The sequence below is a fragment of the Jaculus jaculus genome, chromosome 6 (assembly GCF_020740685.1).
Source record: "Jaculus jaculus isolate mJacJac1 chromosome 6, mJacJac1.mat.Y.cur, whole genome shotgun sequence".
In the NCBI taxonomy this organism is placed as follows: domain Eukaryota; kingdom Metazoa; phylum Chordata; class Mammalia; order Rodentia; family Dipodidae; genus Jaculus; species Jaculus jaculus.
The window spans coordinates 72,154,044-72,171,524 of NC_059107.1; the positions used below are offsets into that span (position 1 = coordinate 72,154,044).

The 17,481-nt window shown below is 42.9% G+C and overlaps 1 protein-coding gene across 2 annotated transcripts in view; it reads left to right on the forward strand.

Annotated features, from left to right (window-relative positions):
* The first annotated feature begins 3,251 nt into the window (after nt 1–3,251).
* The window catches only part of Dip2c (disco interacting protein 2 homolog C), a 470,240-nt gene continuing 456,010 nt past the window's right edge, over nt 3,252–17,481 (forward strand). Inside the window, exon 1 of one of the 2 annotated variants that reach the window (XM_045151604.1) lies at nt 3,252–3,384. In XM_045151604.1, coding sequence (XP_045007539.1) covers nt 3,300–3,384 — 85 coding nt within the window. In that variant the 5' untranslated portion in view covers nt 3,252–3,299. The remainder of the gene's footprint in view (nt 3,385–17,481) is intronic. The other variant, XM_045151605.1, reaches the window with a different exon arrangement.

Sequence of the window (17,481 nt, forward strand, 5' to 3'; positions counted from 1 at the left end):
GAGTGTATTCCATTCATTCTAGCAAACATCTGCTGCATGTCCTTATGCCTGCCTTGATGCACCAGCTTTCTGTGCTTGTAAACATGTGTAAGTCTAGCAGGCTTTTACTAAGTCATGCATTCCATGAGGATGTTCACGAATGGAGCTGCAGAAGACACAGACAGGCTTTCCTGCTTGTTTCAGGGCAGAATTAAACTTTGAGAAACAATAGGCTGTTTGTTGTCACTGAACCCTAATGGGAGAATTATAGATAAGCCCACAGCTAGATAAGACACACCTATAAACTACTAATTCCAGGGAGAACAGGGAGATAAAGAGGTGTGTAATTACAGAGGTGTGGAGAATCTTTCTAAGCAGGAGATTAGGGTTGGCTTCATGGAAGAAGTGGCATTTGTTCTGGCACTTGGCTGGGAAAAAAAATGAGGAGTCTCAGTATGTTGTCCTGGCTCACCTCAAATTTCTAGGCTCAAGGGCTCCTCTTGTTTCAATTTTCTGATTAGTTTTGGCTACAGGTTTGTAGTACTATGCTGGGGTGGGGGTTGTTGATTGGGAGATGATAAGAAGAAAGAAGATGTTAGCAAACCATAGACACAAGTAGGTGGGGACTCTCATGGCCATGGTAAATTCTGCAGTTGAACATAGGTGAACAACACAAGGTAGGGAAGGAGAACTGTTGCAGAGAGTAGAGTAAATGTCACTCTAGAAAGAGGGATCTGGCTGTGGTGCGAGTAACCCTGATTTGGGGAGAATCAGGGGCAGTGGAGGGAAGAAGAAAGATGCATGAGAAAAAAAGGGAGGCAAAGCTTATTGAAACTTGGTCACTGGGGTGGGAAAGGATAGTCAGGAGAAAAGAACACTGCTAACAGAAATAATGAACTGAGGCTGAGGACTGATACGTAACATGAATCTGACTTTTGAGATCATGAGCTTTTCGGAGATAATAGGTTAAAGGCTTGTGTCACGCTACTGAAGTTACTGTCTAAAGCCCAGGGCACATACCCTCTCCTGTGCATTCTGAAGTTACACAAAGGCCTGCTGAAATGAAGAAGCATTGGCTCCATATCTAACTATCCAACTCATGTATTTAATGCAAAATAGGAGTCTTTTTGGAACTCAAATCAGTTATAGCATTATTCATAATCCATCCTTTTATTAAAAAGGTAATACATATTTTATTTTGACATCATCCTGGCCTAAATTGACTTGGGACCATTTATTATTCAGAATGTTATTGTTTTGCTATAACAAAGCAGATCCAAGGCTTTGTATTTTGGATATGAGTTTAAATACTTGACTTGCTCAATTTTATTTTCCTAAGGTTTTTTATCTATAGCATGAAGAGTTGAATGAAAATTCGAGTTCTCTAAATCAGTAGCTGGTCTTTTATCTTGAAAAGAGAGTAAATGGTGGCCACCAGTGTCTACTAGATTTGAATATAGTCTTGAGCAAAGGACAAAACAATGGGCACACCAGATTATAACACAAAGCATGGAACATAAAAGCCAGGAGTTTCAGGCAATTATCATTGCTAATGGTCAGCTTCTCTTTCATATTTCACTACTGAAAGAAGATGTCCATGAAAACTGCTAATAGGTATCAAGTCAATGAGAAGTGCAGAATGTAGAAGGGTTTTGGTTTCTGTTTTCAAGGAGCATACACAGGCTAACAAGGAAGGTAGAGTGAAAGTCAAATAGGCTGAAGGCAATGGGAATTAAGCAAAGGAAGAAGGCATAGTTCTGGAGTTGATCTTAGAGATGGGTGTGGGTGACAAAGAGAGGAGCTCCATGATGAAGACACACAATGAGCAAAGGTACTGAAGGTTAGTCATTAGGTCTTCAAGAAGTAATATATGCAGAGATAAGGCTGGGATGCACTTTAGAGCAGCTAAGAAGTGCACTAGCATTGAATAAACAATGCTCCTGAAGTACTGTTGCACATGTCGGGACACTGTCTTGGGCTGTTTAGGAAGTTCCAGAAGCAGCTTTGGAGATTTTTGTGGGATAGTCTTGAGAGCAGTGGGAAGTAGAAGATAAGTGACGAACGTGGGGTAGACCCAGGTGGCTTCAGCTTGGATAATTGGAAGAACACACAATGGCAGCCTTTAGACATAGGAGGCAATTGATAGTCAGAAGATCCTGGCTTTCCTTAGAGTTTGTGGTGTTTGTAGAGTTTAAGGGGCAGCTAAGTGAGGTTCAGTGACGGTTTCCCCTAACAGTCAGGACTAGAGATGCAGATTTCACATTAGCCATGCAGAGGGAACACCACACTATAGACGTTGATGACCCATCAAAGGAAAAGAACCCCGAAGGTGGAAGAGGAAACCTGGATTTGTAGGGCATGTGTGTGTGTGGGGGGGGTGTGGAGGGTGGGGAGGGGGCGGGGAAGGGAGGCTACTTGCTACAGTCCTGCCAAAGAAGCAGCTTCCTCATTCTGTAGAAGGGCTGGACAGTGTGTGATGTAGCCAGCAACATTTCGGACTGACAGAGAATTCAGGGAGAAGGTGACCCAGCCATCTCCTTCATTGTCTTTCCACAAGATGGAAAGTGAAGTCCGGGTAAAACATCAAGTAGTTCAAGGTCCATTCTAGACGCCATTAGAAACTTCAAACCTAATAATCTATAGCTCATGCTGTCTTTTCATCTTCCCCTTTAAAAGTATTCATTAAAAAAAAAAAAAACCAAAACACGCCCCAAAGAGCCAGAACACTTGAAGGTTTAGCCATCAGATTAAGCAGGGGCTCAAGGGGTAAGTTTTGTCAGGAGATCGGGGAAAAGCCAGGCCTTGGGGATAGGTGGGGAAGACCCCAGCAGCACGGAGCCGGCCCCGGGCGCGCGCGCTGTTCGCGGGAGGCCCCGCCCCCAGAGCGCGCCCCGGGAGCGCGCCCCGCGCCGGCACACCCGCGCGCCTCGGTCCCTGCGCGTCCCCGTTCGCCCCCGCCCCGGCGCGCCCCCTGTCGTCACGTGCGCGCGCAGCAGCGCTCCCGCCGGGTAGGGCGGCCGCAGAGGCAGCGAGTCAGTGGCCAAGACCGCTGCTGGCCGTAGCTCCATCCAGGCGCCGGCCCAGCGCGGCAGAGCGGGCCGGAGCCCGCGTGGGGGCGCGCGGAGCCTGGCGCGAGGCCGCGCTGAGGCAGGAGGAGAGAAATCCCTGCGCGCCCGCCGCCGCCGCCGCCCGGCCGCCCGCGCCCGCGCCCGCCGCCGTCTCCTCCGTGCGGTTCCACTGGGCTCGAGGAGCGGCCGCCGGAGAGACCTCCGCCTGCGAACAAAGGGGAGGCCGGCAGGGCGGGGGCGTCTGCGGCGAGCATGGCGGACCGCAGCCTGGAAGGCATGGCTCTGCCCCTGGAGGTGAGGGCCCGCCTGGCCGAGCTGGAGCTGGAGCTGTCGGAAGGTAACAGGCCCCCTTCGTCCCGCTCCTCCGGCCGGGCCGGACCCCGCTGCCTGGGCTCGGAGCCGCCGACTGGGCCGCGCTGTCGCCCCGGGCGAGAGGGAGACAAGGGAGCGTCTCGGGGGGCGCGGGCCCGAGGGCGGCGGTGACCCGGCCCTGGGCGAGGCGGCCGGGCTGCGTGGCGTGGTCCCCGGCGCGCGGCGAGCCGGCGAGGTGCGTTCCCGGCCGGGTGCGAGTGCGCCGCGGCCGCCGCCCTCCGCTCGGCCCGGCCCAGCCCGGCCCGCGCGGTGATGCCCGGACTCCCCCGAACGCGCTGCGGCCGGACGACGAGCCGCCTTTGGGGCCGGTGGGGTGGCCTGGGCGTGGGTGTGCGCCTGCCCCAAGGAGAGGCGCCGCGTCCTTGATGCAGCAGCGCCAGCGCCAGCTGCAGCAGCGGCGGCGGCGCGCTGCGCGGCGACCACGTTCGCGGGCTGGGGCGGCCTCATCTCGCTTAGATGGCCTTCTTTTAATGCGTAACTTGTCACTGGACTTCGGGATTGGACCTCGCTGAGGCTTCAGGCAACCTGGCTGGCATGCAGTGCTGTCAGCTGGAGGAAGATAGGAGTACTATTGTTCGTGCGTTGTGATGTGAGGTTGGCTGGGACCGTAAAGCCTCTCCCCTCAGGCTGGCGTGGACGTCCCTTTCCCAGCGCCTCGTATTGAGAATTTGTGGTGGCTTTGCTACAGTGATTTCATGGAGTGTTAGCTGCGGCTTCCTGTTTGTTCTTCATTGTGGAGCTCATGTGCTCAACTGTCATAAGTTTTAGCTCGGGGTTTGTAGGTTTAAAAAAGAAAACACCAAAATTCCAAAATGTTGTGTTTAATAAATATTTAAGTCATCACGCACACCCTGGTAATGTCACTAATAATACAATGTAGTCATATGGAGAGATGCTGGCTCGTCTGCAGTTTATATCTGGACCAGTATATCATGGCGAACTTTTTTTTTTTTTTATTAAATAACGGTTTGTGAGGGCCAGCAGCCAGACTGTAATTCATTTGTGCCAATTTTCATCAGCCAGGAAGAACTTATGTTGACTTTGTGTTTTCCCTTTCAACACTTTCACAGTGAGGAAGGGAGGAAATGTGGGACTGAGGTGTCACTTACTTTTATCTGATTTCAAGATTAGATTTTCTTTTTTGTTTTTCAAATTTGGGGTTCTAGAAGGTGTTTCAGTGGTCCTACCATGGGGAACAGTCCCATAGAAGGAAAAAACAGAATGTGTCTCGGATTCGGCTTCAATGTCCCTGTCCTGACTAGCTAGAAATGATGAGAACGTTGCCAGTTCCTAGGATGACTCGCAGGCAGGAAATACACAGCTAGACTCAACAGGGAGTCGTCTTCAGATTTAAACTGGCAGATAAAGTGTGCAGTGTAGACCATTGGAAGGTACAAAATGTCTATGAGAAAATATTTACCCTAGCAAACATTTGACTACCTCAGTTTACCAGCTCTGTCTTAGCTCTATTTTCTCTTCTGTACACCTGTTGTATTACAGCATCCCACCATTCTCCTGTTATCTCAAGGCAGGCACCTCTGCTATGTCTGCATTACATTATACTAATATGATATGTCAGTACTCACCTGTGCTTGCAAAGCACAGAGCCATTTGAACTCAACAGGATTGAGCCTTGTCTGCTGGGTCCACTTCTCCCTGTCAGCCTGAGAATTAGCTCAGTCTTAATAATGAAACCCCATGTCCTGGACGTTCTCCCCCTAGTTTACTAGGAGTAGCTGTTTTGTTTTTTTTTTAAGGTGGCGCCTATTACCTGTCATCATCAGCTGCTGCTGGAGTGTAATAAGTTCTTACTGTCCAGAGGATGGTGGCCCAAAATCTCTTTACACTGAGGTGTGCTGAGTCTTAATTCCCTGTCAGCACTTTCTACAGATCTTTAAAATACAAGGTTTACTGAATTTTGTGTGTTGGGTAAGGTACGCTTCTGTGGGTGCACATGCACGTGACCATTGTGAATGAATGCAGAGACCAGAGTAGAAAGTCAGGCATAGTCTTCTAGTTTTTTGCTTTGTTCCCTTGAGATTAAGTTTCATTGAACCTGGAGCATCCCTTTTCGGTCAGACTGGCTGACCAGCAAGCCCTAGCCATTCTCCTATTTCTCCCCCTCTTAGGACTGTGGTTACAGGTGTGATACAGTTGGCTTTTTTATTTTATTTTATTTATTTATTTATTTGAGAGTGACAGACACAGAGAGAAGGACAGATAGAGGGAGAGAGAGAGAATGGGCGCGCCAGGGCTTCCAGCCTCTGCAAACGAACTCCAGATGCGTGTGCCCCCTTGTGCATCTGGCTAACGTGGGACCTGGGGAACCGAGCCTCGAACCGGGGTCCTTAGGCTTCACAGGCAAGCGTTTAACCTCTAAGCCATCTCTCCAGCCCACAGTTGGCTTTTTATGTTGGTACTGGGGATCAAACTCAGATCCTCATGCTTGTGCAGCAAGTACTGTTCTCTGTGGAGCCATCTCCCCGGCCTCTTTCTGAGTTTCTTATTGAATGAATAGACAGAGGAGTGTGTATATGTGTGTGTGTGTTCGCATATAGGAAGCTGATCATTTTTTCTTTCTGTATAAACTTTGCTAACACCTGACCTAAACCTTAGGAATAAAAAAATCAAAGACATGTTGTAATCGCTTTGTTCAACCTTGGGCACTCCTTCCCTGTTTACCTCTACCCCATCCATTAACTGTGTCATCTTTGATTTTCTTATGAAGTATGGCTGTGTCTATATTGAGTTTATGGAGTTGTGCTTTAAGGTCATTTGAAATTCTTTGTCTTGTAACCACATAGGATTGTTTTACTGGATGAGATGAATCAACTTGTTTTCTAGTATTGCTTAATAAAAGCCTAAGAATTGATAGGACCAAAAAAAAAATCTGTCTTTTCACCTTGTCAGACTGAAAAACAAACAAACAACAAATCTAGCATATCCACTTTCAAAGTGAAAACCCAAGATGATTTTAGATGCTGAATTATATCGTTGTATTGGTTCCCACTTTATCTTCCATCAAAATTCATGTGAAGAGGGTTCTTTTATTTGGTTGTCAAATTTTATTAAAATATCAGAGGTATTATAGACACATATGTGGAATTTCCAGTGCTCATTTCCTATAGCGGAGGTTGGGGAAAATTCCATTTTAAGCACATACCACATATTGAAAAAAAATAAGTAGACTATTCTCTTAAAGCTGCTATGTTATTGCCAGCCTAAATGGGGTATCAATTGACTAGATTTCCACACATTGGTCCAGTTTGGGTTTACACCATCTACTGGGTTCTGTTTCTGTTTTATTGGGTTATTGTTTGCTTGGTGAAGGGTTGCGCAGGGATGTCCTGGCTGCAGAACTACCATTTTTACCCTTCTGCTGTGTTTGTCACCTCCTTTTCTCTTGCCCTATTTGTCATTGTCTAGTGCTTTCTTCCAATTACACATCAAGGCTTCAGTACTCGGTGGAACCTCATTGGCAAAACACAAGTGCTTTCTGTGTGGAGATGTGTCAGTCCACCTTTAGGTCTTGATGGCCTTGAATCCACATGTGTGGATACATTATTTGGTGTGGGGCCATGGATCATCACTCTGCTTGGATATTTGGGTCTGAATATGAGTTGGGGAGGAAACCATGCCAGGGTTGGTTCCTGGCACATGCCAGGTTGTGCTGTGATGGGGTCTTTCTTACACATTTTTCCCTAAATAATTCTTTCCCCCCTTTAAACCTCCATTCTTTTTTTTTTTTTTTCAGCAAATCGTCAGTTTGGTACTATTAATTAGGCTCATCCATGTACTACCCCCTCCCCGTGGCCCCTCCTTGTTGAGGTATATGGGTCATGCATTGCGGAGTTAGCCCACAGTTATGGGTAGGAGAAATGTCTCTGCGTATCATGACCCAACATGTGGCTCTGACATTCTTTCCACCCCCTCTTGCGCAAAATTTCCCTGAGCCATGTTGGATTCATTTTTTGGTCTGCTTCAGTGATGAGGTGTTGGGGGCCTCTGGGTCTCTGGATATCTGATTTGGTAGGAGTTTATTTTTGTCTGTGTTGATCTCCTTCATCCTTGTGCGGGTACCCAGTTCTCCAGGAAAACAGCACCCTTGCTTGTTTCACCAATTTTTCTTAGTTTCAGCCAGGGTGATGGGGTGTCTCTCTCCTTAGGATCTACATCTGTCTGAAAAAGAGAAGCAGATTCTCCAATGGATACTAAGTTAGCACCAGGACAAATGAGATAAGCCTTACTTAATTTTTTGTAGAGAATTTAATAGGTGTAGGCCCTCTTTAGCCCACAACTGATGGTAGCTTGATAATGGAGAGCGGGCTTATGTTTGGATATGGTTCTGACTTGTTTCCCAGCTCTAGCTATGGGTCTCGTACCACTGAGGGGATCAGTTAGCCAAATCAAGAGCAGTTGGTTCTCCACCATGGCTGTGCGCCACTATTGCACTTGTGTGGGCATCACAACAGGTTATTTGCTGCTAAGAAGGTTAGACCATGAGTTGCTTGGACAGATATTGGTCATTTTCCCCCAGTCGCCCATGTAGCACCTTCTGGCACTAGACGCGCAGACTGTCTGGGGACTGACTCTCTTCCAGCTTCTAGCCGTGCCATTCCATTTTATGTGTTGACCACATAGAGTGCCTTCAGCAGTAGGGTCTTATCACTAGCCTTTGGTGGGTCATCAAGTACTCGGACAGAAATCTGTCTTTCTTTTAGGAAACCTTGTAGGTCTGTCTGATCAAAAGCTCATTGTGGATGATAGCCACATGCTGGTACTGGGAGTTACAGGTCAGTGCCCACTAAGAAAAGGACAAAAAAGATAGCTAATATACAAGAATTAGAGAGGAGAGAGAAAAGAGAGAAGAGAGAAGAGAGAGAGAGAGAGGGAGAGGGAGAAGGAGGAAGGGAGAGAGAGAAAAGAAAGAGAGGGAGGAAAGGAGGGAGGGAGGGAAGCTGTAGAAGATTAAGGTCAGTCTTCATTGTACCCTCTCCAGTGCCTTGTGGTTCAGGTGTTCCCTATAAGGGCCCAGTGAAGGTTCAGCCATTTGGTCTGCCTTTTAGGAAGTAGAATTTTACTGTGCCATTGCTGTTTGGGTCTAGATATGTGTTTCCCACCCCCTCCGTTGCCCTCTTCTCCCTCCCCACCCATCCTATTGTCTAGTCCACAAGATGCTTGCTGGGTATGTAAGGCATCTTGGGTAGATTCAGGTTAGGTACTGTAGATGAGTGAGACTATTTGGCAATTTTTTTTTTTCTGTGATAGGGTAAGTTCATTGAGAATGATCTGTTCCAGGTTCAACCATTTTTCCTCAAATTTCATTGTGTCATTTTTTCTTACTGCTGTATAGAATTCCATTGTGTAGATATACCACATCTTCGTTATCCATTCTTCTAATGATGGATATCTGGGTTGATTCCAGCTCTTAGCTATTACAAATTGAGCCGCTACAAACATGGTTGAGCAAATCTCTCTGGCCTGAGGTTTGAAGGTTTTAGGGTAGATGCCCAGTAAGGGAATAACTGGGTCTGTTGTTATCTGTATACTCAGCTTTTTCAGGAGTCTCCATATTGCTTTCCAAAGTGGTTGTACCATCTTGCATTCCCACCAACAGTGAATGAGTATTCTTACTTCTCTACATCCTTGCCAGCATTTATTTTCATTTGATTTTTTGATGTTTGCTATCCTTACTGGGGTAAGGTAGAATCTCATAGTTGTTTTAATTTGCATTTCTCTGATGATTAGGGATGATGAACATTTTCTTAAGTGTGTGTTTGCCACTTGTATTTCTTCCTCTGTGAATTGCCTGTTCAGTTCTTTGCCCCATTTTCTGAGTGCGGTGTTTGACTTTTTACTGTTTAGGTTTTTGAGTTCTTTGTAGATTCTAGAGATTAGGCCTCTGTCAGTTGGATAAACTGTAAATATTTTCTCCCATTCTGTGGGTAATCTATTGGTTTTGCTCATTGTATGCTTGTCTGTAAAGAAACTCTTCAGCTTCATGTGATCCCATTGGATGGGTGACTGTTTAAGATTGTGAGCTACTGGGGTTTTGTTCAGGAAGTCTTTTTCCATTCTTATATCATGGAAAGTACTTCCTAAACTTTCTTCCAGTAGTAGTCAAGTTTCTGGTCTTATATTGAGGTCTTTGATCCATTTGGACTTGAGTGTGGTGCATGGTGAAATTAAACCTCCATTCTTTCTATTGGGAATTACACATTTTTTTTTTTTTTTTTTGGCTTTTAAGGGCCTAGACATAATTTCATTAATTTGTGAATAAACATTATTTGACTTAAAGGAAAAGTGCATATGGAACAGCAAGCAAATTAGAGAGGATACAGAAAATACCCCAGTAAAAACAGACTCATATTTTATTAAAAAAAGAACAATAAAAAATAAACATTGCATGTTGGTCTTTTGACTGAGTTCAAGTGTAAAAAAATTCCAGGGTTGGAGAGATGGCTTGGTGGTTACAATGCTTGCCTGTAAAGCCTAAATGACCAGAGTTTGATTCTCCAGACCCGTGTAAAGCCATATGTACAAAGTGGCTCATGCATCTGGATTTTGTTTGCAGTGGCTAGAGGCTCTGGCATGCCAGTTTCTCTCTTTCTCTGCTTGCAGATAAATAAATATTTAAAAATCCCAAATTTAATTATTTATTGAAATGTAGAAGTAGGTTTTTGTTTAGTAGTTGCTTGTCTCCAGAGCTGTGTTTATATTTCACAGGACTTGGGTGAGGCATAGCTCTTTTCTACTCTTCCTAAAAACTGTGGGCTGGGGGGTTGGCTCAGTGATTAAAAACAGTAGCTTGCAAAGCCTGCAGCTCATGTTCAATTCCCCTAGCACAAGATGCACAAAGTGGTGCACACATCTGGAATTCATTAGTAGTAACAAGAGGCCCTGGCACACCCATTTTCTCTCTGCTTGCAAATAAGTAAAAATATTTTAAGAATGTGTATTTATTTATTTAGAGATAGTATCTCACTACTTTGCTCCTCCTGGTTGGCCTTGAACTCCTAGGCTTTAGTTAGTCTTCCTTCCTCAGCCTCTCCAGGAGCTAGAATTGCAGGAGTACACCACTATATTCAGCTGGAGTTGAGGTTTTATTTTGATAGAACTTATGAGGATTGCCTTGTGATATAACCTGTGAGAAGTGTTTTAGCATTTGCAGAAGGGAAGTCTTTAAAATAAATTTTTCATGCTTTAAACTGTGGCTTTTTGTTAGCATGTCATATCTTCTAACTCCTTCTGTTGTTTGGGATTGCTCAGTTCATGCTCTGTTTTATAATTGACTACTTCAACAATTGGTTATGTTCCAAAATGGAGTCTGACTTCACAGTTTTTCATGAAAGTACTGGAGGAAAAGGCAAAAGCTAACTTGAATGTCATATCTCTCTGTTGGTCAAGGAACCAATACAGTTTTGTTTTGAATGCAGACAGCCAGGTGCCATGTAGTTTGTACATTACTGTCACCAGAGAGTGACTAGTTGGAAGTTTTGAGGGTGGCATTTACAGATCCATTGTAATCAAGGAAACAGATACTTTCTAGCCCTTAGGTCCTGTACTTTGTCCTTATCTTTAGTCTCTACACTGAGCTGGAGGTGTCCCATTGCTTTACAATGAGGACATTGCATCTCTGCAGACCTTCTACATTATAGCGTCCTTTGAAAGTCTGGAAGGGAGACTTACCCAAACTGTGTGCGTTCTTTTCATTGCAGACAGTTTATTGTGGAAAACAAGTGTATGTAAACATGTTCTCTTCCAGAGCCATACATACATACATTCATTATGCGTGTGTGTGTGTGTGTTCTGGCAGGGAGAGGGCCGATGAGGTGAGAGATACAGGAGGATAATTAGGAGGCAAATAAGAACAAGGTATAATGATATATGTGGATGAAAATGTCAGATGAAACCCATTATTTTGGTTCACACCTTTTGTTATTTATTTGAGAGAGAGAGGGAAAGGGAGAGAGGGAAAGGGAGGGTGCGGGGAGAAAGAATGAGAAGAAACCCATTATTTTGTATGCCCAAATTAATCAGAAAATGTTTATGAAGTGGTGGCTTTTGCTTTTATCACTGTAGGATTTTAAATGTATGGACTTGAGTTTTAAAACTTCTTTAGAATTATGAAAATAGTTGGGCTTGAATGTTTTTTTCTTGTTGAAGAATTCTAGATGTTAAATTAAGCCAGGAGGCAAGGAGAGTAATATATATACCCTCATAAACACAACTGTATGATTATTTCAAATGCTAGCAAGACATTTGCAGTGCCATAATCATACTGCTTAGATCTGAACTTTAAGAGGCTAAAGCTTAACGATGTCCCTGTTTTCTTTCATGCAGGACCCTCCAGTTTTATATTCTTGTTATGATTTGGAGGCGATGAGCTGTTGGATGTTATGAGTCACTTTTGCCTTCCTCCTCCCAGCCTCTCCCAAATGGGTTGTCTCTTTTTTTAGACATGACTTCTTCTTTTTTTTAAAGCAGTGATTTACGGGATGAATTGTAGCATTTTTCTGAATTGAAAAGAGAATATAGTGAAAAATCTTAGTTTTGATGTCATATATATCAACTGACTCACACATCTAAATCCTAGACATAGTGCTAAGATCATTTCTAGTTCTCGTATTGCTCAGGCAACTTATAAAACTTCTGTTTGCATTTTTCTAATTTAGTTGTGTACAGTTAGTGCTTATCCTGGGATGAGGATAAGTTCTTTCTTTCTTTCCTGTTGGGTAGATGACACCTTTGGCTTGGTTCCTTACCTGCATCTACTTTCCCTTTCTATACTCCTCTATTTTCAAGATCACTGACTTTAATTTCCCTTCTTTTGTGATTCGTTTTTTTTAATTTTTGGTGTGCCATGCAAAGGTTATTCTCTATTGTTATCATTTCTCTGTTCTATTTTTTTTTCCGGAGGGTCAAAATCTCATCATGTCTGAAAAGGAGTAATTGTGTCCATTTGTTCATGATGGTGATAAGTAGTGCTGTTGAAGAGGAGGCTCTCTGGGAATCCCAGCTGGTGTATGGCGAGCAACTAGAAGCCAGCATGACAGAGGAACGACTATTCACACACATCCTGCATGTCCTTTTTTTTTCCTTTACTATCCCACTGGGCAATTAATTTTAATAAGCCTGTGAAACAGAGTAGGGAAATGCTATGATACTGATTTGTGAAAATTTGAAATTGCAAGGAGCCTTTCCTTTTTTGTGAGAGTTGCAGTTTAGTTTTGTTGTCGGGTATCTTGAGTTAATGTTAAGGTAGACTCTGATGTGGATTGTGAATTAAGATACTTCTTTTTTTAAAATATTTTTATTTATTTATTTAAGAGCGACAGACAGAGAAAGAGGCAGATAGAGAGAGGGAGAGAGAATGGGCGTGCCACGGCCTTCAGCCACTGCAAACAAATTCCAGACGCGTGTGCCCCCTTGTGCATCTGGCTAATGTGGGTCCTGGGGATTCCAGCCTCGTACCAGGGTCCTTACGCTTCACAGGCAAGTGCTTAACCGCTAAGCCATCTCTCCAGCCCAAGATACTTCTTTTTTATTTCTTAATTAAAAATTATTTATTGGGGAGAAAGAGAGAAAGAGAAAGAGGCGATAGAAAGAAAATGGGCATGCCAGGGTCTCTAGTCACTGCAAACAAACTCTAGGTGCATGTGCCAATTTGGGCATCTGGCTTACATGGGTACTGGGGATTCGAACCTGGGTCCTCAGGCTTTGCAGGCAAGCGCCTTAATAATTAAGCCATCTCTCCAGCCCAAGATGATTACTTATTCAATGAGAAATAAAAGAAAGGAGGATAGGAAGAAAGAGAACTCTAAGGTAGTGAGGTATGAAGAGATGCTGTGATTGGCAAGTGAGTTGAATTGATCTTCCTTTTTTAGGATTGTTGTTTTATATCATTTTTGCTTGTTAGCTTGGAAAATGGTTTCTGTGTCCAAAATTAAAGACTGAAGACTGTGGGTCAGACCCTGCAGGGTGGAAACTTTGTTACTAATGTTCTTTTCATTCATGGTTACAGTTGCAGTGGAAATTCTGTGTACAAGACTTGGTGCCAGACATAAGTTTTTGGGAACGTTTCATATTTACCTTTAGCCCAGGTGTGTATAGTCCTACTTGCAAATGGCTAGGCTAAGCTTCTACCCATGGATCAAACTTAATTCTATTGGCACCAGAGAAGAGAAGAGGGATTCCTTACATATTTCTACTTATACAGTTGATCATTACTAGTATTTTTAACTGATTTTTCTGGTTAGTCACTCACATTTTTATCCCTGTTTATTTGAGAAGTAATAGAACATTAAAATTATAAAATAGAAAATGACGTGTATATAAAATACCTGTCCTCATTGGAGTCATGTGGTATTGTACACTTTTCAAGTCCTTTAATCATTCTTATGCTACTTTATGCCTGTGATTTTTATTTTATTTAAAAAATTTATTAATTTTTAAAAATTACTTAGTTTTGTAGTTAGTGAATACAGTCAAGTTGGTACCATAGTTAGGCTCATCCATGTACTACCCCCTCCCCTTGGTCCCTCGTTGTTGAGGTATATGTCATGCATTGTGGAATTATCCCCCAGTTATGGGTAGGAGAAGTGTCTCTGTATATCATGACCCATCATGTGGCTCTGACATTCTTTTTGCCCCCTCTTCTGCAAAATTTCCCTGAGCCATGTTGGGTTCATTTTTGGTCTGCTTCAGTGATGAGGTGTTGGGGGCCTCTGGATCTCTCATTTGGTAGGAGTTGATTTTTCTCTGTGTTGATCTCCTTCATCCTTGTGCTGGTACCTGGTTCACCAAGAAAACAGCACCCTTGCTTGTTTAATCAATTGTTCTTAGTTTCAGCTGGGGCCCTTTTGAGGTATGATGGGATGGTTCTCTCCTTAGGATCTGCGTCTATCTGAGAAAGAGAAGCAGATTCTCCAACGAAGAGTAAGTTAGCACCAGACAAATGGGATAATCCATTTTTTTTTTTAAAATAGAGAATTTAATAGGTGTAGGCCCTCTTGTAGCCCATGATTGGTGGTAGCTTGATAATGGAGAGTAGGCTCATGTTTGGATATGGTTCTGACTTGTTTCCCAGCTCCAGCTATGGGTCCCATTACACTGAGGGGATCAGTTAGCCAAATCAAGCACATTTGGTTTTCCACCATGGCTGTGTGTTACTATTGCACTTGTGTGAGCATCACAACAGTTTATTTGCTGCTAAGTAGGTTAGACCATGAGTTGCTTGGACAGATATTGGTCATTTTCCCCCAGTTGCCCATGTAGCACCTCTATGCCTGTGATTTTTAATTTTTTTTTTAAAAAATATTTTATTTATTTATTTGAGAGAGAGAGAAAGAAAAAAAGGAAGATAGAAAGTGAGAATGGTCACGCCAGGACCTCTAGCCACTGCAAATGAACTCCAGATGCATGTACCCCTTTGTGGGTCCTGGGGAATCGAACTGGGTTCCTTAGGCTTTGCAGGCAAATGCCTTAACTGCTAAGCTATTCCTTTAGCCCCATACTTGTGATTTTTTTTTTTTTTTTTTTTTTTTTTTTTTTAAATTTTTATTAACATTTTCCATGATTATAAAATATATCCCATGGTAATTCCCTCCCTCCCCACCCCCACACTTTCCCGTTTGAAATTCCATTCTCAATCATATTACCTCCCCATTACAATCATTGTAATTACATATATACAATATCAACCTATTAAGTATCCTCCTCCCTTCCTTTCTCCACCCTTTATGTCTCCTTTTCAACTTACTGGCCTCTGCTACTAAGTATTTTCATTCTCACACAGAAGCCCAGTCATCTGTAGCTAGGATCCCCATATGAGGGAGAACATGTGGCGCTTGGCTTTCTGGGCCTGGGTTACCTGACTTAGTATAATACTTTCCAGGTCCATCCATTTTTCTGCAAATTTCATAACTTCATTTTTCTTTACCGCTGAGTAGAACTCCATTGTATAAATGTACCACATCTTCATTATCCACTCATCTGTTGAGGGACATCTAGGCTGGTTCCATTTCCCAGCTATTATAAATTGAGCAGCAATAAACATGGTTGAGCATGTACTTCTAAGGAAATGAGATGAGTCCTTTGGATATATGCCTAGGAGTGCTATAGCTGGGTCATATGGTAGATCAATCTCTAGCTGCTTTAGGAACCTCCACACTGTTTTCCACAATGGCTGGACCAGATTGCATTCCCACCAGCAGTGCAGAAGGGTTCCTTTTTTTCCACATCCCCGCCAACATTTATGATCATTTGTTTTCATGATGGTGGCCAATCTGACAGGAGTGAGATGGAATCTCATTGTAGTTTTAATCTGCATTTCCCTGATGACTAGTGACGTAGAACATTTTTTTAGGTGCTTATATGCCATTCGTATTTCTTCCTTTGAGAACTCTCTATTTAGCTCCTTAGCCCATTTTTTGATTGGCCTGTTTGATTCCTTATTAGTTAACTTTTTGAGTTCTTTGTATATCCTAGATATTAATCCTTTATCAGATATATAGCTGGCGAAGATTTTTTCCCATTCTGTAGGTTGCCTCTTTGCTTTTTTCACTGTGTCCTTTGCGGTGCAAAATCTTTGTAATTTCATTAGGTCCCAGTGGTTAATCTGTGGTTTTATTGCCTGAGCAATTGGGGTTGTATTTAGAAAGTCTTTGCCAAGACCAATATGTTGGAGGGTTTCCCCTACTTTTTCCTCTAGCAGTTTCAAAGTTTCCGGTCTGATGTTAAGGTCTTTAATCCATTTGGACTTAATTCTTGTGCATGGCGAGATAGAAGAATCTATTTTCATCCTTCTGCAGATATTTATCCAGTTTTCAAAACACCATTTGCTGAAGAGGCTGTCTCTTCTCCAATGAGTATTTTTGGCATTTTTATCGAATATCAGGTGGCTATAGCTACTTGGGCTTACATCTGGGTCCTCTATTCTGTTCCACTGATCTACATGTCTGTTTTTGTGCCAGTACCATGCTGTTTTTGTTACTATGGCTCTATAGTATAGGTTAAAATCAGGTATGGTGATACCACCAGCCTCTTTTTTGTTGCTCAGTATTATTTTAGATATTCGAGGTTTTTTATGATTCCAAATGAATTTTTGGATTGTTTTTTCTATTTCCATGAAGAAAGCCTTTGGAATTTTGATAGGGATTGCATTAAATGTGTAGATTGCTTTAGGTAAGATTGCCATTTTCACGATATTGATTCTTCCAAGCCAGGAACAAGGGATGTTTCTCCACTTTCTAGTGTCTTCTGCAATTTCTCGCTTGAGTGTCTTAAAGTTCTCATTGTATAGATTCTTTACTTCCTTAGTTAGGTTTATTCCAAGGTATTTTATTTTTTTTGATGCAATTGTGAATGGGAGTGATTCTCTGATTTCATCCTCTGTGTGTTTGTTGTTAGCATATATGAAGGCTACTGATTTCTGTGTATTTATTTTGTATCCTGCTATATTGCTGTAGGTTTTGATTAGCTCTAACAGCTTGCTAGTAGAGTCTTTAGGGTCCTTTATGTATAGAATCATGTCATCTGCAAATAGTGATAACTTGATTTCTTCCTTTCCAATTTGTATCCCTTTTATGTGTGTCTCTTGCCTTATTGCTATGGCTAAGACTTCCAAAACTATATTAAATAGAAGTGGAGACAGTGGACACCCTTGTCTTGTTCCTGATTTTAGTGGAAAAGCTTCCAGTTTTTCCCCATTTAGTAATATGTTGGCTGTAGGCTTGTCATAAATAGCCTTTATTATATTGAGATATGTTCCTTCTATTCCCAGTCTCTGTAGGACTTTTATCATGAAGGGATGTTGGATTTTGTCAAATGCTTTCTCTGCATCTAATGAGATGATCATGTGGTTTTTGTCCTTCAACCCATTTATGTGATGTATTACATTTATAGATTTGCGTATGTTGAACCATCCCTGCATCTCTGGGATAAAGCCTACTTGGTCAGGGTGAATGATCTTTTTGATATACTCTTGTATTCTGTTTGCCAAGATTTTGTTGAGAATTTTTGCATCTATGTTCATGAGGGAGATTGGTCTGTAATTTTCTTT